This window comes from Varanus komodoensis, unplaced genomic scaffold (assembly GCF_004798865.1).
Source record: "Varanus komodoensis strain SLA01 unplaced genomic scaffold, ASM479886v1 scaffold16, whole genome shotgun sequence".
Lineage (NCBI taxonomy): Eukaryota > Metazoa > Chordata > Lepidosauria > Squamata > Varanidae > Varanus > Varanus komodoensis.
In genome coordinates, this window is record NW_025335468.1 from 16,915,720 (window position 1) to 16,940,862 (window position 25,143).

At 44.3% G+C, this 25,143-nt stretch overlaps 1 protein-coding gene across 1 annotated transcript in view; it reads right to left on the minus strand.

Moving 5' to 3' along the window:
• GALNT18 (polypeptide N-acetylgalactosaminyltransferase 18) overlaps positions 1-20,034 on the minus strand; it is a 332,287-nt gene extending 312,253 nt beyond the window's left edge. The window contains exon 1 of the mRNA XM_044425517.1: positions 19,261-20,034. Within this exon, the coding sequence (XP_044281452.1) occupies positions 19,261-19,495 (235 nt within the window). The 5' untranslated portion in view covers positions 19,496-20,034. The remainder of the gene's footprint in view (positions 1-19,260) is intronic.
• Positions 20,035-25,143: the final 5,109 nt, after the last annotated feature.

The window sequence follows — 25,143 nt, forward strand, 5'->3', positions numbered from 1 at the left end:
GACCTTGATCTCCTCAAAGCCTCATTAAAAGGCACAAAACTGCACAGCATGGAAGTATATCTATCGCTAGAGTGTCTGGCGCAATTCTAAGGAAGGCATGAATAGATGGATCTCTAGCTTGAGAAGCACTGTCAAGTGTCTCCATCATGCATACACTGAAAGTATGCTGCTTCCGAGCATATTTTATTTTAAAATATATTTGGAAAATTGATTAATGACTCAAACTTGTCCAAATAGGCCAAGTCACCAATAAACCTGTCAACTTCTAAAAAGCATGGGATCTCTTTATCCCCTGTGTATAGTGACCCCCGAGTCCCCATGATTAAAAAAAAAAAATCCATGGACATTTTGACTTGTTCAAGGATAGGCTAGACATGCACATGGCAGGCAAGTTGTGAGCGGAGCCGGCTAGAGCTGGGGGTCAGACTAGATGGCCCGGGGGTTCCCTTCTGACTCGCTCTGTTTCTTTGTTTCTAAACTATTTCACATGGTGCATTGTTATTTATTTTTTAATTACTTGTGACTTTTCTGACAGTAAATGGGTACATCTGAAGAACTTGATCATGATGATGAACTAAACCCCAGGCTGTAGTGCATGAAGGATAAAGAACTAGAATCATGGATGAGTGTATCGCAGAAGTTAGAACATCAGTTAATGAGTATATCAGATAGACAGAGTTATTGGTAATCTAAGGAAGCTGGAAGCAGAGTGCCAGAAAGTGTTTAGAAGGTGATGCTAAAACCTGTCTATTCTACTTTTATCACTCCATTCTCAATGTTCCTTTCAAGGTAGGAATGTAGGAATGCATTATGATGTCAAGAAAAACACAGAGACAGATAAATGTGGTATAGCGATAGGAATACGGATTTCACTCTGCCCTGAATTCCATTTCTCTTGCATTCCTAATTAATTAGAATTCCTAAAATGCTGGAATTGAAACAAATGGTGGTATTGAAACACTAGAGACATACAAAAAGAAACCAGACAGTCATCTGAGTGGGATGGTGTAACGTGGTGTCCTGCAACAGCAGGGGGTTGGACGCGATGGGCTTTGTGGCCCCTTCCAACTCTACTATTCTATGAATCTATGAAATGTCATTTGCTTTGGTATTTTGCTTTATACATACCTGAATCACTGTGCATCCATGAATAATCACAAAGTTTGATAAAATACTGCCACCCCTCCCCCAATCTTTCTATGGCCAGACTGCATAAAGATTCCTGCTGTGCAAGATTCCTTCAATCTACACCCATGCACACATTGATAAAATAGCCTAAAAACAGAGAGCACACGCAAGCACATATGTGCTCTGATAAAACTCTTCACACACACACACATATCATGGAATAATTATGTATAACCTTTCAGTGTGTACACACGATGTTTTATCAACATACAAAGCTGTCATGTGAAGAGCATCAGAAGATCATCTTTGTGTCCTAAACCTGGCATCCAAGCAAGAAACTTGCCTGGGCTGTTGCTTGAGTTCCACATATAAATCAGCATTTTGATTCTGCGATAGCTTTGTTCTGTGCGGCATGAAACGATCTTCACAGTGGGCTTATGCAACTCTTTCAACTTGCTTCCTCAGTTCAAAGACTTATCTGCTCCAACCCCTGGGTAATTCCATTATGAACAGAGCATGAAAGTAATCACCGGCCTCACAAACATGCATGCCAGATCCTTCTGTGACTTAGTATGAGAGTAATAAAGGGAAAAGGGGCTCTCAGATCCTCCACAGCTGAAAGTCGTCTGCCAGTTTGACTTCAATGTTCTTGAAGGCAAAGTGGAGATTCGTTCAGAGAAAGAGCAACGTGAGCTTCCGTACCTCCGACTTACTCGTAAGGGCTTAGCTGAAGGGCTGCAGAAGCAGATGCTGCCTTGCTGTTGCCGAAACGCTGAACTCAGAGATCTGGAATCAATGCTTCCTTGGGTATGATGGCTGAAATGAGGGAGTAGGCATCCCCTTGCGTCTTCTGCCCAAACAAATGGAAAAAACCCCTGTCATAAGAGCTTTGCATTATACCATTTGTTAAGCAGTGTTTCTGTCTCCGTTACAAAGTATTTGTTTGTTGTTTATTTAGAACAGTTCTTTGCTGCCTCTTGGGCAGAAGCAGTCCCAAGGCAGCATACAAGAACAAACTGCATGATAAAAATGATACGGCTTTGCAAAGTAAAAACACAGCAAAGGCAGCAAAAGCACAAGACAAGAAAAGCAGCAGCAGCAGCAGCAAACTTAAAAAGACCAAACTAAAACAGATGTTTTGGGGACTTCTTCTGCATTGGTTGGGGTCCAGCAGTCTTCTAATAGCAACATATTCCTGAGATGTGCAGCCTCTGAGGGGAGGGCACTTTCCCTCATGTGGAGAACCTCCCATTGCTCTCAGGGATGGGCTTCCAGGAACACTGGGTGTATTCTGGGCACCTGCAGTCTGTGATGACAATGGCAGAGCCCAGCATTCATGGCCAGTGTCCTAGGTAAATGGAATCTGCATCTGCAAACAACTGGAAGGCTCTGTAATATGCAGGGGCAGGGGCTGAGGCAGATGCATCAGAAAGTGTTCTGCAGCAGACAAGCCCATGCGGAAAGATGTCTCTGAAGCGGCGGACACGAGAAACCATATAGTCCTTCCTCTCTGAAGCAAAACTGGACCATCCAACTACTAGGCTCCCACTATCTAGTTAGTTGTGATCATTGTCGCTTCAGTGTACCATATACAGAAAGTAAGTGGAAATAGCCTGAGTTGACCCACAAGGGAGGCAGCAGTAAACCTAGAAGAAAATGGCATACAACTACACAGCCCTACCAAAGTTTGAGTGCATCTCCATACTGCTATTTTCTCCTTGTCGTGACTGTTCCTGATACCTGAAAATGTGGCTGAGATGGAGGGAGGGCATGTATCCAGTTAAGAAACAAACTTTGAGTCACTTTGAGTTCACAAGAAAAAAAGAGGTATATATATCTAATAAATAAAACACTATGTTGCAGAAACACAGTCATCTGCTGGAGCTACCTACTTCTGAAAGAGAGTGAGAAGCCACACTTGTGCTTCAAGGTATTATGCTAGCCTGACAGCAAAACTACCCTCATGGGCTAATAACATTTTTTTTTCTTTCTTCTAGTAAACACCTACCTTGGGCACATGATTATAATCTGACTATATCATTAAAGGCAACTCTCCATAGTACTGTCTTCTAATTTATGAAAATACTTTACGTAGCAGACCGCTGAAAGGCAGACATATTGACTGAGATGTACCTTCTAATTCGCACTTGGACTCTCTTTGTGTTGCTGCTGCTGTTTGGCAAGGCTGCTCCATGCAGGATGCCAGAGTTCATCATCTCATGCAACTTCTTAAACTGGACAGAAAGGGCCATCCATCTGCTTGTCTCCTTCCATCAGAATATTCACAGATTTTGTGACTGTGAAGTCTCCATACCTTGCAAGGCAAGGGGGTGGTGTGCATGAAAGACTTGTGCCATGAATCCGTCCCTGTATGCTTATTTATCTGCAGAGAGGGATGGAGGGAAGAAGGGACGGATTCCCTGCATTCACTCCCACATGCCCTGGACTCAGATGCTCCTCAGTACCTAGCAGGCAGGGATCATTTCCCTACGGGAATAACAAACTTTCTGTGCTATTCGCTGCCTGAGACCTTGCATTTTCCAGGTCCTAGAAGCAGCTGGAGAGATCATGACTGGATGCAAGAACAGCCTTCTGCCTGTTATCATATTTAAAACAGATGAGGTAAAATGAATTCATTTGATACCAAAGCACTGGAGAAGTAAGGAAATATATTTGTATTTACGATCTCCACCAATGTGCACCCACCCCAGTTTAGCACCAACCACTGACAGGATGCTGTGTCTAAGAGGCTTGCCTATGGATCTCTCTTCCAGAATTTTGGAGTCAGATTTCCATGCAAAACATTTGGACTCGCACTGCAGCTGTGGTTACAAGAGCCTTTTAAGCATTAGCAGTGCAACATATCAGTGAAAAATCCTGGCTTGTGTACCAAGGTGGCTTTTAATATCCCGGGCATATTTTAAGCAGCAGTGAATTTTAGACAATTACATCACTGTAGTGGAAATAGTAGTAAGGCAGATTGTCTCTCCATCCAATTTTTGACTTAGGAGAAAATTTACAATAGTTTTACCACCTTTTTCAGACCACAGTGATTCAAACAAGAACAAACTGAGAGAGGACTGTGAACATGGGGGGGGGGGTGTTATTTGCAAATATCTAAAAGGGAATGGGGTGCTCCCAAGCCATGGCCCCCATTCCTTCTCCTCTTGTCTGCCCAGATTCTATCCCAGCCACCTATAATCCGGCAAGGACCATGGAGTCAAGAACATATGGCGCTCTCTGCATCCACCCTGCATCAGCTGCTCACAGGGTGAGTGTCTCTTGCCAAAATCGGGCTCAGTGGCATGGGAAACAATGGCATTCCACCACATACTGGCAGCAATCCGAGATTTGGCCCAGAGGAGCTACGGACTATATTTAGCAACACTCTCTGCTTCTGCCTCTGCTTCAGATAAGCACAGGACTGAGCTTCCATGGAAAATGAAACAGCATCTATCCATGTCAGGGTTCAGGGAGCTGGAGAAGCGCAGAGAACACAATGCATGATGGCCTGTGGGAAAGCTCAAGGGCACTACAGATTATTGGGAACAAAACAAACCCTTTACCCAACAGGGAAATGATTCTTCTCTGCCTTAGCAGCAAGTGTGCCAACCTACCTTAACATGCCCAAATAATTCCCCTATAATACATTTAAATTAGGCTAGATTCAAAAGTGTTGAAGAAGTCAAGATTCTTTAAATAGTACAGTCAGTCAGAGTTAAAGTTTCTGTTCTGCCTACTTCCCTCTGCTTTTATCCTCCAATAAAAGTTATTAGGAAGTGGCAATAAAAGGAGGCTAGCAGCATAAATCTGCCTTGATTCAACAGTAGCATTAAACGTATTCTCTGCTGCCTTGTGCTTTTATCTTCCCTGTAGGACTAGCCGTATGTAAAGACCACTTCACATGTGACAAAAGAAGTGTGACAAAGGAACTGCTGATCTTCCTTTCCTCCAATGCTGCAGCTGTAATGGGATATGGACCTTCTAAACATTATGGTGAGGTGAGAAATCTGTTTGCTAGCAACAGTCCTACACTTCAAACTGTGGTTGCCCAGCTCCTAATGCCCTCTTCTGATGCAGAAGGAAACAAACAGTGATAGCACCAGGTTTCTGAAGGTGCTTGGGCAACACACCTTCAATGCCACCCTCCCTCAGCGGGTCTACCTGTTCACCTCCATTGCCACCAGCTTCTGCTGTTCTCCTCTTGGTCATCACTGCTACTTCTGGCTTGCTTGGTAGACAGAGAACCAGTGGGCAGTGACATCAGCACCACTGTTTTCTGGGTCATAGTGAGAGGCGGAGAAGAGCACCAGCAGGGACTCTTTCCAATTGGGCATCTTGTGTGGGCCCTTGGACAGGTGCTGAATCATGCCTACCATTAATGCTGGTCCTGGAAGCAAAATGCAACCTATGAATATCTGGAAGAATTTCAATTCAAGGGAACCATGAAGGCTCTCTCTTCATTTCCTATGTATGCAGTACAGAGGGAGAAAAGGGGATTGCTAAAGAAAAGTAATGCCTTTGAATGTCTCTAGAGACTTTTATCTTCCTTCAGGATTTTGGGAAGTGTTCCAATCAGCAGATGATCTGATGATGCAAAGGTGGCAGATTTCAGCTTTCAGAAGAGTGGCAGCAATGCCAGTATGAATGGACAGATGGTGTTGAGGCAGCTCTCAGTCAAATTCTACCTTGTTGTTCTTAAAAGAACTTTGTTGTCAGCCTATGAAAGATGCAGCTTTTGATGAAATGTGAAGAAAGCCAGCAGCGGTGAAAAATCTCTTCCATCATATTTCAAGCCAGATCTTCTTCCTCAGTAACATTCCCATGCATTTCCAAGAAAAAGTAGATTCAAAATATGCAACAAAATGCCAAGAAATGCAGCACACAGAAACGTGACAGCAGTCTTAACTGAAAGCCAGTTAACCTTTGTATGTTTGATCCTCTTCATTAAATATATGTGTAGTCAAAATGGTGGCCAAGCATCTTTCCCAAAATGAACGTGATTGAAACACTGCGAAAGCAGTAACTGAAAAGTACAGTTCTGTAAATATTACCATTAGAGTGTGGAACCATGGCAGTAACCGGGGCCGTTCCAAAACAATTGCCTTCCAAGCAAGTTGTTACGTTTTGACATGCCTGTACTACTGTAAATTCAATATTCCATCATGAAACATTTATTAAGAGCGATCTGTAATTTGTAATTTGCCATTCCACCATTTGAGGAGAACAGATGCTATTTTTTGTGGAGGTCCAGACACCTGGATTTGGCAACATTCCTTGAGCTTGCTCAATTACCAGCTAACTGGCAAGACTCACTAGAGCAAGTTACTTCCAAAAAAACCCCCATTTCCCCCAACATGGAAAAGGGACTAAAGTTAATCATGAGTTACCTATGCTGGTGTCAAATCTGATGCTCTAAATTACCAAATTTTGTTGCCTGTTCATTAAAAAGAATGCATATTTCAGAGAAATGAGGGTTTGTCTGCTTTGCAATGAAAAAGATAGAAACTGGGGAGGGGGGAAGGGGCAGAAAGAACGGGAGCTTCAACCATTCTTACAGGGTACCCTTTCCTAAAGCTGACTCTGTAATTGTGGGACTCTGCTCAGACGAGATCAACTTTTTGAACCTTCCCACAGTAACCCACAATTCCACAACAATCACAAACTCAATTCATATTCACCCCTTGAGTGTTGCATGAGCTCAGTCTCTGTGTCTTCTCATTTTTCATTTTTAAGCCTGATGGCAGGGCTGCCTCGCCTTTTGATTGAGATGAACTGCTTTTTTTGAATAGCAGGATAACAATGCAGTAAATAAATACTAAATGTGTATGGTTGAACGACGTGTGAAGCATCCACATGGGGCACTCAAGGTTGGAAGTGCCTAGAATGCCCAGAATAGCAATATGATCGCACTGTGGGGAAGACCTGCATTCTACTCCTAGGATCTCATAGCAAAAGCGAGAGTGACATGCGTCTATCTATGCCAAACTGCTTTTGTAGAGTCAAAGAGTCAAATGTAGAGTCAAAGTAAGCTTTGGTTCCATGTGGCGTTTCGAGAGAGACATGGAAGGGGCCGGGAAGCATTCCTTCTACAAACCAGTTTTGCCCTATTTTACCAGGAAATGTAGGCCACTCCATGTACACAAGACCACACATTTGCTGAGATACTATTTTGGCCTTGTTATTATGTCATTATACCAGGCAAAGGTTTCACACATTGATTAAATATGATAGGGACTGGTTTTCTACAGGGGAATTATGCAAATAATGTAAAGGAACTGTGCACGCTTCAGTGCCAAAAAGTTGCACAGGAACGCAAAAATGTTCCAATGTTAGTTCTTAAAGGCACAATCCAATGTCTCTGGCAGAACAAAGGCCTACATCTCCCAGTGTGCCCCAGCCACCAGTGCTGGAACATCTTGTTCCCTTCAGAGAAAACAAAGTTTCTTACTCCAATAACAATACAGGCTCAACATGTACAAACTTTGGGATGCTGCAGCTCATTCAGAGGTTGGCCAGACTGCTCAATGCAGATACAGCACAGTGATATCTTAACCTCTCCTGGCTAAATCAAGGTGCAGTAGCCACAGAAGGCAAGCCCCAGTTCCCAGAGACTGATGCTGCCCTATTCCCCCAAGGCACCTGAAGAGCTTAAAAGTAACAAGGTCTAGAAGAGAAAAACACAAAGGAAATATGTCCCATGACATGCAAATGACAATCCACCCATACTGCAGCCTCAGGCTCATACATTTTCACCAATATGTGTCGCTTTTGCTCATAGGACTATTTCTAGTCCTATTTTGATGTAGGTGCTGCTCAAAAAACCCAGAGCTGCCCTGCCTGCCGTGACAACCCAGCTTGTTGGAACCAAACAGAGTGCTTCTGCCTGATCATTCCCCCTTGAGTCTTCCTGCAGCCAGGAGCTGCTAAACAAACCAAGGTGGCTTGTTTATTATCACGTGTGAACTGAGAATTCTGCTTTGCTTCTCCACAAATAAGCCAGAGCCATAAGCCAACAACAAAACCACCTGGGTGGCAGCAGCTTGGAGAAGGCTCACGTGCAGGGACTCCTGGGAGTATGCAAGGGTTCCAGGCTAGGAGTTTTCTGCAGATGCCGGGGACCAGACTGGGTTCTCTCTGCATGCAGACCGTGTGCTCAACCAGCAGGCCCATTCCTCATTTTAGCTTAAGTTATGCAGCACTGATACCCACACTTCTTGTTGCATCACTCGCAGAATTATTCACAAACAGGGTTCAGCTGCCAGGAGACAGGGGTAGCTGGAGAGAAAAGAGAAGCGAGCTTTCCACTCAATAGCCAAAACCTGGCAGGAAGCCACCCGCTAGTCATAGTCCATGATACAATGTTTAAAGACCGCTGAAGCATAGGTTGCCAACATTTTGACCAGGCTTGAAAATAAACCTTTGTCCAACACTGTGGGTTGTGCTGCATTCTATTTCATGTGTCCACAGTCCTAGAGATGGCATTAGACATTTTCACCCCCTAGGTCATCTTTGCACAAAACAAAACTTCCTTCTGTTTAAGGGATACTTAGACAAGAGTTTTGCTGTGTACTTAAAAAAAGAAAAAGAAAATAAAAATATGTTAATAGCCAGAAATGTGTTAATCTGCTTTTAGCAGATGGTTTGCTATTTGATGGCTCCAGGCAAAGCAGAAAAGCTTTAATCAATACAATGAAGAAAAATGGGAAGGAATTAAACACATTTTCTTTTTAAAGAAGAAATCAAAGACATTTTCTAGGAATTGTCAGGTGGGGGACAAATATATTGATGTAAAGTTATTGCACATGGCAGGAGAATTATTTGACACACTATGAGTATATTAGCTTTCCTTGTATGCGTGTGCACTTTCTAAGGAATTGTTGTTAGGAGCAGAATCACTTTGTTTTTTGACTTACTTCACTACTGCATTCCCCAAACATTAACCCATATATTTAATTATGGGCAAAACAGGATATAGTGCTGATACAATAAACTATTAAAATGCAGAAACCCTTCTAAGTTAGCAACGTTCAAACTTGAGGGCTCTCTTTCAACGTAGCGCTTGTGTGCTAGGGTGTACCCACCCTGGATGCCAAGCATGCTGCAGGGAAAGGTGGGGAAAGGCCCAAGATACGGAGCTCCCAGGTGGCCTTGACCAAACCTGCTCGATCTCACCAGGAGTGCTGGAAAACTGAAAAAGTAACCTGAAACCAGGAGCCTGAGATGGGCATGGGCAACTCTGGCAGAGGCTTGTATCTACAGGAAGCCTGAACTTGGGTGCTGCACAGAACACTGGGTGCAGAGCAAGTAATCAAATAAGCCACACATATTTTCTCCAGAGGTGCTCCAAAGGCAGCAGAACTAACAGGCTGATGTCCTGTCCTTCTTCCTCCTGAGCTTGGGGCTGGGATTCTTCCTACCCTCACCTTGTGTGGTCGAGAAAGATCACATCTCACTCACTGAGATTTTGCCCTGAATTATTACCATAAGTCTTAAGCTAGGACTGTTTATCCATTCAGCAATATCAAGAAGAAAACAGAAAGCTTCCGAGTTACTTCCTTGCAGGTCTCTTTAGCTCCCCTTTAAGTATCTGGATCGCACCAACAATGAAGAGACTGAAGCAAACAAACATGATGCTAGTTCACAATAATTAACCATTCACCTAACAGATTGTTAATGAGACAGCATTACAGAATAGAACAAAAATCCCCTAAAATATATACACTTGTTTCAGACTAAATATTCCCCTCTCACTGCCCTTCCAAAATGCCTATGTTTTAAAAGATGCAGTCCTTCCACTCAAAAATTAATTTTGTAAACAACTGCTTTGCACGTGAAGCCTAACACAAAAGATAGGCTTCATGTATTACTAGAAAGAATTTTGTTTAAAAAATATTATTACTACTGCTGCTGCCACCATTATTATTATTACTATTTAGTAAGGATCAGAGTCTACTAATTATCTGCTGTTATGAAGAAACATTTCCAGATACCCTAAAAAGTCACAACTTTTTTCCACAGCCACAAAAAATGGCCTGGTTTGCATGTAATGAGAAGCCACTGCAGATTAATTTCCCAGCAGGGCTTCTCATTGCGATGGCAACTGCCATTTATGAATATTTGAGCAGCAGAAGACTGTAGTTTCTTGTTATGTGTGAATCTGGTGAGGCTGAGTTGCTGGGAGTGGTCAACAAGTCACCAGGACCCATGGGCTTTTAGGGTCCCAAGTGGTTTCGTAACCACTCTCACCAGGTTCACACGTAACAAAAAGCAATGGCATGCCCTCAGCATGTGCCAACATTCAAAATGGTGGCCACTGCGGCACCAGAAGTCCCGTGGAGTAATTCACTCATGGCAGTATCTCATCACATGTGACTCAGGTAACTGCCTTTGAGCTGCCCCGTTTTCTCTCATCATCCCATTTTTCTCCTGTATCTTCCTCCTTGAAACTGCTGTGACAGATGCACTTTCAAACTGAAATCATAAAACACACACACACAATTGTTATTTATTAGCACTAATCAACAACAATACTGATTTATTACTGATTACCCAGAAATGACTATCATTGACTCACATAAGCACAATAAACTGAGAAAAGACTCTTAGAGCACCGGATCGTGTGGTGTTGATGCCATGACCCTTGGTTATGGCAATCCCTGCAAAGTCAGATAAAAACGCCATGCACCTTAATACTAAGAATGGCAAGCACAGCTTGTTCTGTTTGATCTGCACTAGTCACTGGTTTGATTCTGGGTTCAGATCAAGGCACAGCCTGAGACCTTAGCAGCCACCCTCGGCCACCTGCACATCTCACATGCTCTAGACATGGCCTCCAAGATGATGGTTCAGATGTACAAAACCTGTGAAGCACGGTGGCAGCTCCCAGCTGCAGGGGGCTTTGCCTACGGTCGCATCTGCCCGGCCCAATACTCCGCCAACTGCAGCTTGCCAGGCCTTACCACTCTGTTGTTTTAGGCACGGGATAACGCCATGGTTCTTTTAAAAGGCCTTGGGCTGAGTACTCAGTGAAATCAGACTTTCAATGTTGCCCTAGTTTCAACGGCTGCCCCTACAAACTGTTACACCTGTTGGCCTATTGAGCGCTCTTATAACGGTTCTTCTTGGGGATGGAAAGTGTGCCGTTATTTGTCTCTGACTGGTGTCACGCCGCTGCCAGAGGCAACAAGGGAAGCAATGCGGAGTCAGCCCCTTCCAGCCCTCTGCTTCACAGGAGGTCATACTCAGCCATCCACAAAAAGATTTCGCCTGCCGACTTCTGAATCTACAGCACCGGCTGAAGACCCAGGAGCCGGGCAGCTGATAGTAGTAGAAGTATTTTTCTTAGTTAGTTGTCAAGTTTATTTATGACAGCGTATTAAGATAATTACTATGCAAGTCATTTTCAAAAGTTGTGCGAGAGTGATTCTATCAAGAAAATTAACCCAATTATTTCGGGGTGAGATCACTTTTAATAGGTGGGTGTTATAAGTACATTTTCTAGATGTGTTACTCCATCATGCAAATGCTGCTATGATCTACCAGATCTAGCACCAGATTGTATTTACTGTATGAATAACAGCTAAAGATGCTTTCTCTGCTTAAGTGTAATTAACACCGTTCTCCTACATGATAATTGCATTTCACATTTTTACAAGCTGGCATTAATGTTTAGATTTCATGACTGAAGCCCTGACCTGGGCATAGGTAAGCATTTTTAAATGTAATTTATTACAGCAAGATAAATATATGCACACACTCCTTTCTTCCATGGAAGGAAACCAGGATTTAAAACGCTAACCTTTGCCTGGATAATGCTTCAAGTCAGCAATGTATTTATTTTGCATTTTCTCTCAAATGACACAAAACTACTTTTTCTGGAAAATGTCCAGAGAACAGGTGTTGACAAGAAATCTGAAAATTTTACTTTTTTATAAGTCATGCCCATGTAATAGTACTATAATTCAGGAAACAAGCTTCATCTGAGATTATATTTACTGTCAGAAGTGAAAATTTTAAAATGCCCAGGCTAGGTGTACATGACAATAGAATAAAAATCAATAAAATAAATTGGAATGAAAGTAAAACACAAGGGGGCAATCAGAGGCAAGCCTGGAACACTTTTCCAGTTTGTACATCAGAAAGCCCATTGGCTAAACCATTCAACAGGAAATGTGTGAGAAAATTCAGTTATTTATATTGCAGCCATACCAGTCGTCATGAAATCTGAACTTCATAAACAGTCTGATGAACCTCTCCATCCATCCATCCATCCATCCATCCATCCCTATAGCACCAGAAATGTGCACAGTATAGAATACACTACCTTGAGCCCTTCTTCCAACCATGTTAAACTCAACCCAGGGGAAATGGGGGAGCAGAGACCTTGGCAAACAGGGAAGCAATACCCACTTGTTCAGTCTAGTGTTTGGCTCAGTTACAGTAGGGTAAGGGAATTCAGGGATTGCACCTAAAGCTTTATGAAAAAGATAGATTTTGTAGAAAGGTGGGGGGGGGAGGTGGCATCACAAAGACATTCTGGAAGGAGTCCTAACACATATAGCACACAAGGGAGAAAGGACTAAATGTGAGCAAGCAAGAGACTTTTCAATGGCGGTACAAAGATCACAGGGAGAGATCTTCAAGAATACAGAAGTAGGAAGATATGAGCATAAAAAGAACAGAGACTTTTGAAGGCATGGGGCACCTACCTGTGAACAGTCAGGAAATTTGCCCAAAACAAAAGCATATTCTTTAATAGAGATTGAAGCTGTTTGCAGATTGGCTTGGGAATTTTTCAAGTTTCCCAGGTGGTAAAAACAGAAAAATTCCTAAGCCCAGGAGAAGCAGGAAAGGCAACTGGTGAGAAAAGGGGCATTTTTCCTCCCTCCCCATTCTCCATCATTTTGTTGCACTTGGTAAGGATGTGCCAGGCCAGAAGAGATGATGGTAAATGTAGCCAAGCCCTTATGAAGATTAGTAGGGTTTGTAAGGCTCAGCATTCATTTTGAGGGAGGCTCCATGAGCTCCTGGGGCAATTTCTAACCCTGAATCAGGATAACTTTGCTAGCATCAATATTCTGTAATGACTATGCTCTTTTATAGACACAGTAGAATGACTACCTATCTTGGAAACGTAGCCATACTGAATGTATTTCTCCTTTGTGTTGGAAATCATTGACATCTCATTTAATCTAATATTAATTAGCCTTGGCTCTTTAAAGTACATGCTCTGACAATAAAGCTCCATGCAGTAAAAGGCAAAGTTTGACACATTCATTTCTTAGCCATGGCAAACCAATTGCATAATACATGAAGCTATCACTTTCGGCCTTTCATTTCTACATGTATTCAAGACCAAATCAAAAAGCAAAACTGCTCGTTTGCAAGCTCTGTGAGAAGTGGCCTTTCTTGCTTCCTACAATTATCAGGTGGTGGGTGGTTGTTTATAGTTATACTAAGCATTAAAAAACCCTAGATCAGTATAAAAAACAATACTTTCCATTTCTTGTAGTCGCCTAATGAAAACATCATATTTGCACCATGACTACATCAAAATACTATTCAATCTTTCATGGTGAGGTATAAAATAATTTAAAAAATATTGCCATTGCTGGAGTCCTGAAGTTAGTGAAAGCTCAGAAGGATTTAGGGTAGACCTGCTTTGTATTATCAGACAGGTAGAAATCCTACGGCTCCTAGAATTTCTCAGCCAACATACATCTAAGTATACATACAGCTGTGTCATAAGAGTATTTATTTAGCAGCATCCAAGACCATATTGTGCCAGATACACGCACCCCACTCTGTATTCACCTTCATTCTACCTTTGATATCTGGGGTCATTATAGGTAGAATGAATATAGGGAATTTCTATATTCACATTTTGGATACAAAATTTGTTTCATGCAAACTGTTTCAAAGACACTGTGGACTCTCAGAAACAAATGAAAGTTCATTTTATCCAAGATCCTCTTACCAAACCTCAGAGGCATATAGAAGCACAGTTTGAAGCCTGCTAGAAGAAATCACCATCACAGTCATCTATTTCAGTCTGGACAGTTTCTAGACAAGATCAATCTTGTAATTGACGGTGATTGTGTAAGAAGCCTTGAGTCCTTTGAGGGTGGTAGCATTTTTTATAACTGCTGTAAGCCATCTTGTACCTGTGAGGTGTGGTGTCATAGAAATGCCACACTCTGGTCAATCAGCAGAAACAGAAGCTTTGGTCATGTTTGGAATTAGGGGCCTGTGCTCCACATGGCCATGGCCTCAGTGATGGATGGAGGGAAGAAACAAGAACAGAGAAGTAACTAAAAGGGTGTGTCGAGCAGTATTAAAAGAAAGGACTGGAACTCTATAGGTATCTCAAAGGTTGTCACAAAGAGGAAGGTCAAGATCTCTTCTTGCTGATGCCACAGTGCAGGACACGGAATAATCAAGTCAGGCTGTGACAACCCAGGTTCAGACTCGATATCAGGAAAAGCTTCCTCACTGTCAGAGTAATGTGACAGTGGAACCAACTGCCTAAAGAGGTGGTGGGCTCTCTCACAGTAGAGATATTCAAAAAGAAACTACACAGCAATCTGAGTGGGATGGCGTAAATTGGTGACCTGCAACAGCAGGGGGTTGGACCCAATGGCCTTCATGGCCCCTTCCAACTCAATGATACTATGATTCCCCATTCTTCCCTACCCCCACCACAAACTTGATGTTTCTTTAGTTAGAAATAATTCCATTTACTACATCAGTGTTCCAAATAAAGAATGTGTAGCAACACTAATGAATAAATTTTGAATCTAACCATGAATAGGTCACCGGAATTAGAATCAAACTCCTCTGTTCATAAACATATGTACTTCGTAAACACTTCAAGAATTTTGCACATTCAGCTTACAGTAAGGTGTTCTATTTTTCAACATCTACACAGAATTTCAGGTATTCTCCATTTCTGTTCAACTTTTGCCATTCTAAGTCCTTGTTTGCAGTTTTCTGTTGCTCTTAGCTGTTGGCCATACCAGGAGTGGGAAGCCTGTCATCTCAAAAGCCTTCTGTATGTGTTTGGTTCAGGCCTAGGAGGGCTGATCTGCCCCTTCCCTGCCCACCCACTAGAAGGAGGGAAGGGGAAGAGAAGAAAGGAGGGAAGGAAGAGGGAAGGAAGGAGGTGTCTCTGGTCCTACCCACCCCTGGCTTCAGCATCTGGACTCCAAAATATTACCTTTGGGAATGCAGTTCTCCTTACTTGTTTCCCCATGTACTGAACCTCATTTCACTGTGAAGACATGAAACACCGTTTTGCCTTCTCCACGCACATCACACACATATGCATCCCATTCTGGAACTCAACACAGCAGATGTTCTTCTTTGCCTGTGCAACTATACCGACAGAGATCCCCCCTGGGGCTGTTTTCGGTTTCTTTTGGACTATTAATCCTATTGCATGAATGCCTGGGGCAAAATATGGGGTGTGACCCCCTCCTTTCAACTCACTCAAATTCTGCATCTTGTTCGCTTTGAGATGCCGGCATTCAAATGCCTGGTCAATGCAATATCATGCCAAAGTGACATGGTGTCCTTGTTGGATATGCTGAAAAATGCCTGCCAGATGTATTTCCTGCCATTTACTCACCAAAGCAAAAATCAGCTTTGGCAAAGAACTACCGTGGATTTAAGCAGCAGGCATTTGCACATAATTTCCCTCTGGATGGCTCAACAAGGTCCACTGACAAGTCTTGATTTTCTCCTTCCACAAGGATTGCTTAATGTTTCACTGATTTCTTCCTATGTCCTACAAAGAAACTAATATCTCTAATGGAAAAATAGTTCCACTTCTCACATAAAGATTTTTTTAAGAACCTCATTCACTTTGTGCTTTAAAAGGTTGCCAAAGCACAAATATCACTTCCGGAATCCTTCCAATAGCTCCGAAAAGGAGGCAGAAGGTCTCCAGGATAAACTGCACCCTGGCCATGGATTTACTAGCCAGCAATAAGCAAGTGATTGTGTCTCAGCTTCAACCTTTCATGTACGTATGTTATGAAGATAATAATACTGACTGAACCCTGTAAGGTAGGCCAGTCTTCTCCTTCCCGTACTGCAGACAGGGAAGCTGAAGCGCACAGGCAGTGGCTTCCCTGCTACTATTTCAACACATTCACAGTTGCGATCTGAAATTGTTTCAGTTCACAGTTTGCCCACATTGCTGCACCACTGTGCTGCCTTTCTTCCTGCAGACCTCTTGAAATCCACCAAGCCACTCAGTGTTGAAATGTCCTCTTCCAGAGATCATCTCCTGAAGGAAAGTTAACCCACAGAAGCCTCTAGTTACAGTTGCCTACATTGTCTGAAACGGAACTGTTTCTCTGTAAACTGACCCACAGCTGCTGCATCTTATATGGTTTGAAAACTGCATCTCAGTGAAATCACATTGGGAACGTCAGACCAAGAACAATGTGACTGCAGCTTTAAAATACTTTGTTTGCATACCTAACTTGGGACTAAGTCCGGAGAAAGGTGTATCTCACTGCTGCACATGGCTTGGGTTCAGCATAACATCAGCCTCTAAACAATGCTAAGATCTTTGCCAGCCCAGCTACCTGAGATTCTTTATGAGTTAGGAATTAAAAACCTTCAGACTTTCCACATGCAAAGTATACACTGTACCATGGACTCATTCCTGCATCAGCCCTTTTGCATTAAGATCATATCAAAAGCCATGACTTTGTGCTGCTGAAGCTATTTAACAGGGAGTATCAGACCAAGTATAGGATGGTCACTAAGTGAAGTGAGTTCTCTCTAAACCCACTGAAATGCAAACTTAGGCACATCATTTTTTTTAAATTCTACTAAGGCTGCAATTGCATTCTTATTTCCTGATTGAAACAGTGGGACTTTCTTTGGAGTAAACATGCACAGGATTACATCACAAGGCTGTAGTCCTCATGTTTACCTGGGAATACGTCCCTCCGAATGCAATGAAATGTACTGCTGAACAGCCCCTATTTGCCAGCTCACTGGTGTTGCCCCTGTAAGAAGACCATTCCTCCTTTAAAAATTAGTTCTAGGGTCCCAAATGGCACTGAGAAAGTTTGAATGGTACCAGCATCACGCACAATGGGAAACTGTTTAGCTTATTATTTGATTCTGGCTCATCCTTAAGAAAAAGGCAGATGAAGGAAAAATGTGCACTAAACAGTTGTTTTTATAATACCATGTGAATCAACAGGACCTTGTAATGCCACCATTAAATACAGAAATCTGTGTGCATTTAGCATTTTTCCCTTAGCAAAGCTCATACTGATAGCTCTAACACTGTTGCCCTGATGGCAAAACAAATTTACAAGAAAGGTCTGTTTACCAGCTGTAGAAAAACAGGCAAGAGTTATTATTATTATTATTATTATTAGTTTGGGGAGGGGAGACAAGGGAAGAGCTGGATAGCAAAAAAAAAAAAAACACCTGCCCAAGTGGCTCACAAGTGATGAAGCTAGCAGGCACCCACTATTTTAAGAAGGAGATTCACTTGTTCTAACACCTCAAAATTCCAGAGCTCAGACCAGGTATCTCCTTTACAAGCACCATGCACACAGACCAAAAAACTGCGCACGGCCTTTTTTGATCTGGCAAACTAGCCCTGGGAACCAAACACACAGCGGAATCTGCTAAAATATGCCAAGGGCTTCCCCCCTCCCTCTCCAACAGATCTGGAAAGGAAGGGGAAGGGGAAGGGAAGGGAAGGGAAGAACAGAAATGATTTCATCCTTCCTTAAGCACCAAACCCTAAATCAGTTGGCAGTACTACACACACATGTGCCTAATAAAAAGTATAAATGAAAAGCACAGTGCACAGGAGATGCTGAAAACATATTGTTGGGAGGTGAGAAAGCGGTCAGTTCACGAACAGCAGAATCTGGAAACCAAGTCGTTTTCGCTTATAGTAGCCTCCAACATCCTCGCCGTTTTAGTGGGATGCGAACGAGCACATGAAAATGCCATTACACAAATTAGGGCTCTGTTCCCCACGGCCCTCCCTACCAAAGCATCAGCGTATCGCAGAGCATAAGGTGCAAAGACGGATCAAACGCAGCCCACGTCGAGACGGCCGGCCGCTGGCACAGGGAGGCCGGGGAATGGGGGCGGCGGGGAGGCGGGAGGCCACTGCCCCAGCACGACCCCCGGGCAGCCTGGCAGCGCAGCCGGGCGCTGCAGCGTCTCCCAGGTGAGCTCTCCGGGGCGCGCTCCCCGACGGCTCCCGCCCCGCGCGCTTTAAGCGACAAGCCCAGCGCAGGTTTCTTACGGAGACGGCCACGCCGGAGGGCGCCCCCGCTCGCTTCGGGGATGGCGCGGCGCGGGCGCCTCCCAGGATCCGGATCCCGCCGAGCGCCGCTTCTCGCCTTCGCATCCTCGTGCGGCCACCAGCGCAGCGGCCGCCTCTGCGACGCCTCAGGGGTAGCGCAGCCACGGGCGGACGCTCGGCCCCGGGAACAGCCGCCCTGGACGCCTTCTCCGTGGTCGTCCAAATCTCCAGGAAGGATCGGGACGGGGGGGGGGGGCTCAAGGCACCTCCGAGCCGCCTCCAGGAGCCCCCTGCCGCTCGTTCGCTCATCCAAAGCTTCTTCCAGCCCGGGCTATTGGCGGGGGCGTAATAACGATAACCCAACACGGCGCCCCGTTCGCCGCGCTAACGTGCAAGCTCCGGAACCGGCGGCGGCAAGGAAGGAAGACGCTGCTGCTACCGCCCCCCCCCCCCCCGCCCCTCCTCTCCTCCTCCTCCTCCTCTCCCAGCCAGCCTCGCCGGCGGCTCCCCAAGCAGCCAGCTTAAAAAGCGGAGGCAGCCAGGAAGAAGGAACTTTCGCCCGGCCAAGAAGCGTCTTAACAAAGCCCCCGATTCTTCTAGTCAATGAATCTCTCTTCTCTCCCGACCTCCCCGGCTTCTGCCATCCCGCCCCGTGGCAGCCGGAACCTAACCTCAAAAACACACGCGACGCGAATCAAGACCAAATGCAGCGAACGCCCCGCAGTGAAAGAGATGGAAGGAGATTTGCAGCCAGAAGGAAAATACGCCGGGAAAGAGAGAAAGAGAGGAAGGGGTGGAAGCGCGGGGTGCCGGGGGGGGGGCGAGGTATAGAGTACCTTGTATGTGCTGCTTGATGACATTCTCCAAATGGTCCAGTCTTTCTATAATCCGTAAGGTGTCCCCTTTGTCTTCCTCTAACTTTTTCTCCGAGATCGGCTCTTGCACTTTCACATAGACAGTGGCAATGTAGTTGGTGACCCAGCCCACGTAAAGCAGGCAGATGATGTTAGTCATTCCACTCAAGATTACGCAGGTGGACACTAAAGTTTTGGTTTTCCTGGTGCAAACCATTCTGAGATCCCTCCATATAGCTCCAAGGAAACCCGGTGGTCCGCTGACAAAAGGGGGAAGGAGAAGTAGCAGCAGCAGCAAAACGCAATCACGAAAAAGAATCAGTCGATCGATCGATCATTAATATCCTTCCCTAACTTTCTCCGGAAACTGGAAAGCGCATCACTCAGGTCAGTGAGTTTCCATACAGAACGCGAAGTGTTGTTGCACTGAGAAGGAACATCTCTCTCGCCCGCCAAAGTGAAGGGAGCGCTTGCTAGTCAAGGATCCTGCCCGACTTAATTTCAATAATAACAATAATAATATTGGAGGGAAAGAAAAAAAGGGGGGAAAGCTGTAACTTTTTCTCCAGAGCCGCACCGACGCCAGAAAACAGCACGCCTCTCTTCCGCTTCCAGACCAGGAGACTTCGCTTGATAGGGTTCGCCCCGAGGCACAGGCGAAAGACGCGACGCGCAGTCCGCCAGGTGCCCAAGTGTTGCAAAACTTTGTTCTCCGCCGCGCCGCTTCGCACAGCTTCTCGGCAGCCACCGTTCCTAAGCCAGCCCTTGGAAGCCGCAAGCGGGCGAGTCGGGTGTGTACGGCTCCAGATTGACAGGCAACTCTTCCAATGAAGAGCAGGCTCGCTCCCGGAGCGCGTGAGCAGCGCCGAGCGCTCGACCAATGGGCACGCAGCAGGGGCGGGGCTTCGCCAAGGACCCACCTGCTCTACGCTGCCTCGCTCGTTCACTCGCTCGTCAGACGTGCCCGGAGGCGGACGCGCTCGTGGAGTGTCGGCGCCGCTCCCGGGAACCTGCGCGCTTGCGAGCGGGCGCTAATGCGTGGAAGTTTCGGCGCTGTCGCTTTCGGGCCCGAGCTCCTGAGCTCTGCTGGCCCGGGATCCGTCGCGTGTGCTCCGCGCCAAGACCATGAGGCGCTCCGAAGCAATGGGGGTGCTGGCGCCTCGGAGCGCCTCTCCTCGTCCGGGAGAACTTCATTGATCTGTCGGTGGGTCAACGCCAATGAACCCCGCTTGGCTCCTGCAAACGAATTCCTAGACTGAAAGGCTTCAGTCACTGGCCACTGCGGCGATCGATGGTGCCCCTTGCAAGCGCGGGCGTCTCTTTAAGAGCTAGCTGGAGTTCCTGCAGGCAGGATCTGTTATCAGTGTGCACTTCCAGAAGAAAAAAAAGAAGATTCATGGTCCCTCTGCTGCTTCACCTTATAGCCTCCCCCACGTGCTCTTTGCCCTCTAACATGTTGGCTGGCTTAATGTATTCATCCATGCATTAGGAGTTACCAGATAGCAAAGGTCTCATATGCGATAAAAACAAATAAGGCCAAATAAGTGATAAGAGCGTCTAAAAAGATTTCATCTAACGTCTTTAAAGCAGCAAGAATAATTTGAGATCATTTTTAAAAGCAGCTAAAATGGGGAAAGTCCATTTTGAAATATGCCCTGAAAATAATGCCAAAAATAAAACAAGCTGCAAGCAAAACTTGTTTTTAAAAACCTGAGGGGAAACATCTTTTAAAAATCAGCTTCTCCCAGAACTGATAAGTCAGCAAAGTTGGTGCCAGGCAGACCTCTCTAGCGAGGGCATTCCTCAGTTTGGGGGCCAATATAGATAATGATTTCTCACTGGGAATTGTAGGTCTGTACCAGAAGGTCTGACATTCTGACCCCATGTGGGCATCAAAAACTCCAGATGGATGCTAAGGATAGGCAGATGTTACCTTAGCAACTTTAAGAATATGACTGTTATTTTATTCTACAATCTTGTAGGGCACAAATCACACTAAGTCCCGATTTTAGCATTTGCCGCTATTGCATTTTGCAGATTAATTGGCTCAATACAACCAATTTAATATGGTTGTACAAAAAAGTTTTTTGTGATTTTGCTTTATTTATAGTTTGTTTATTAGATTTATATCCCACTTCTTCCCAGAGAACTCAAAGCAGCTCTCATCATTCTCTCTTCCTTCTCTCAGTCCAGTCCCCACAATTGTGAGATAGGTTGGGCTGAGATTCTGACTGACCCAAAGTCACCCACTTTGTCACTCATGGCTGAGCAGAGACTAGAACCCAGATCACCTGAATCCCAGACCCACGCTCTTAACCGCTACACCACACTGGCTTTCATACTTACTAATAAAAGCTAACAGGTTTAAGGCCTGTTAAGCACTGCTTACTGCAGAATGCTGGGAGTTGTAGGGCTTTTTTCTGTCTAAACATGCATAGGATTGCACCTTTAGAATCAGCTGATTTTAATTAAGCTGCAGTAATATCATTAGGACCTTCTCTGGCTCAGTAAGAGAGCCGTTAACATCCATGGGGTTGTGAGGGACAGAATACCTTGGATTGCCATAACAGCTCTGCTCCCAGAGCTGGGAATCCAAACCAGATCTCCTCTCCCTTCACAGCCAGTGCAGAAAGAAGCATGCCAGTTGGCTTGCCAAAGCTGGAAACTTCACTTTGGAAAGGGTTAAAAGGGGTATTTGGGTGGGCAGGGAGGGGAGGAGACTGCAGGACCAGTGTATGTGCTCAGCAACCTCCAGGGCAGTCCCCCTGAGCTTCGTTAGGACAGAATAGCCTGAGCTTGGTTTTGGTAGCAGAATCCTCATGTGATATGCTCTCAAGTGCGGAGCATCTTTCACAACTAGTTCACACAGCCCTGAGACACATAGGTGGACAATGGAACTGTATGTCAGTTCCATCTTCTGAGGGTGCTGATAATGCATTATCTGGCCCTTACAGTCCATATACAGGCACTCACAGGCCGTTGTTTCTGCTTGGCCAGGTATCTCTGGAAGGCCCAGGTCAAGAGCTTCTACCTCTTCTTGTGCCCACACACTATATGCTTGATACTAATATCAGCAACAAAAATCAAGCCTCTTGCACCCATTAGTCTGTTTATTCGGAAAATTAAGCAGTGCTGCAGGGCTATGTTTATTTTTCAGAATTCTGTATTCAAGGCAGTCTGCAATAGAACTGTAAGGCCAATTGGGTATAGCAATTTCAAACCAAACTAAAACAAGGAACCTTCTGAAATCAAAGAGTAGTCTGAATCAGTTTTAAAGACTTAGTGAAGCAGTATAATTGTTACCGGCCTTCTTAGGGGAGCTGACCACACCTCCCTAGAAAGAAAGTTCCTTGTTATGTGGGAGAGTCCCACCAATCTTGTTTCCCCAGAAGCTGAAAACAGGGCCATAGATGAAAATATTTTACTCTGCAGCAGCATATGATGAAGCCCCAGTATTGAATTTTCCCTTCCAAGTGACACAAAGTTGGAACAATTTGCACTGGACAAGAGAGCACTCACGCTTTCCTGCCAGTTGTTTTGACTCTGAAGCCTCTCTTCCTGCCTTTCCAATTCCTTATAGTCCCTCCCAATTCTAGACCCATGTTTACAGGGTGAACACATCTGAAACTTTCATACCTTCCCCAGCTTGGTGCCCTCCATATGGGTTGAACTGTCACCACCATTCATCTCCACCAGCTGTTGCCCAATTTTTGGAATGATGGAAGTGGTCATCCTAGACATCTGAAGGTAAATTTTCAAGAAGAAAGCAGCTGGTGAATAAAACGTTAAGCAGCACCCCCTCCATCACATCCCTTGAACTATGCAAATAAAATAACTTTTCCTGAAGAAAACGTATAATATCAAAGTGTCATTTTTTAAAAAATCATTTTTAGCAGTTGACTATAGTGTGATTTGCACTTTGTGATGTGTCCTCAGTAGTTCTTCATGGATAAAGGAAGTAGTCTATTTATTTTTGCACATCACCTTTGAATAAATGAATAACAGTCCCCTACCCGTGTTAATGGATGCTGCTTTCTTAGCCTCCCTACCATTCTAGTATAACTCAACACGTGCTGTAAAACAGTTGAATACATGTCCAAGTTCAGAAGGATCTTTCTGGCTCAGCCCTTTGAAAGTCTGAGCTATAGGTAGAAGTACAACTCCCGCTGACTTTGTAACTATTAACTATTCTTTTCAGCACTTCCAATTTCACAGTGCTGTTACTTTTTACTCTGAGAATTAGATTGTATGTGGATCTTGCAAGTTGATCATGAGGTGGTGAAAAGAGACTCAACACAAATATGGATGTGAAATTTACTGCAACCGCAAATCAAACTGATGTTGATAGATGTTCATCTAACTCTGCTAAATCAGTGGTTGCTAGTCTGCCTCTTCAAGCAGAGAGTGCATACATTCAGACCAGACTGTAAATGCTGGTGAAATGTCTGTGTGAGGGAAAAGCTAAATCCTACAAAGAAACAGACCGGGCAAGACTATGCAAATTGGACAGCTTTAAATATTCACTCATGAAAAGCCAAGAAGATAAGGAAGAAGACATCAATTGCATGTTTTTAAATCACAAGGGGAAAAACGGCTGGGGAACAAAAGCTACACTTCAAACGGTTGCTTCTTGTCATGGTTTCTAAAGACCAAGCTTACCATGATGCAATACCATAATTGGGTTGGGATAACAGCAGACCAACTATGGCTTGTCATGTCTGAACTCAGCATACACTGGTTTGTTCTGTAAGTAACTGGACCACTGTGGTTTATTCACAAGATTGCTTAATGTGACATGTGAACCTGCCCCATAATACAAATAATATTGCATGATTATAGCGAACTGTAGTATATCCGTTAACAGGCCTATCAGTATAGAACATCAGTCTTATTCATAAAATGTGAATGGATTGTCTGCCAAGTTCTTTTACCCTGCTCTTGTCAAATCCTCTGTTTAAAATGTGGATTTTGAGAGCCGTTCAGTAAGAAACACTTTTCCCCTTTTCTATTCTGTTAGAACCAGGCAAAGGCAAAATGAGCACTCATTCATCACAGCATAAAGTCATGGAAATATTTAGGGACCATCTCGCTGAATAGGCAAAGATATTGCTATTATGGTTTCACAGGGGCCATTGAGTGGGATGTGCCTTGAGGTGCACCAGTGCATGTACACGTAATGCCTGTTCAGTTCGCACAACAAGACTCGGAAAGGTTTCCAGGGTTTTGAAGGTGGAGGTCAAAACCTCACTCCTCAGTGCAATGAGACAATTAGCCTGGCATGTGTTTCTACTGTACATTGCATTCACTGTTGTAACACAGCAGCTGGGCTGAGCTAATAATAAGACTAATTCAAACATCAGTCGAGTCTCTTTCCAAGAGCACTGATCCAGGAAGGAATGCATGAAAGAATCAGCAGCAAAGATGGCATCAGTGGAAAAACTGACATCCTGGTAGAGTTCACTTGCCCCCTCTTTGTTCTGCCCTTTCTTGCAGTGTTCCATTTCCTGTCTCTGGCTCTTTCTTCCCTTTGCATTCTCTTGTGTCCTCTTTATCCACTTTTCTTCATATAGCCTTTGTATAACTCATTATTTGTATGACCACTGCTTTATGGAAAGCATCTTTCCTTGTTCTTCATCTGAAAAGGCTTCCAGAGCAGCTTACGTACAAACAATAGGACATCAATAAATAACATCCCACTGGCACAAAAGATGTGGCACAAAATTAATGGGAAATTTATTTATTTATTTATTTATTACAAGCATTTATATCCCGTCCTTCCTCCAAGCGCTCAGGACGGCTTACACAATATAAAATCACAATGAAAAACCTCAGTTATTAAAACAATATAAAATAACACATCATGAA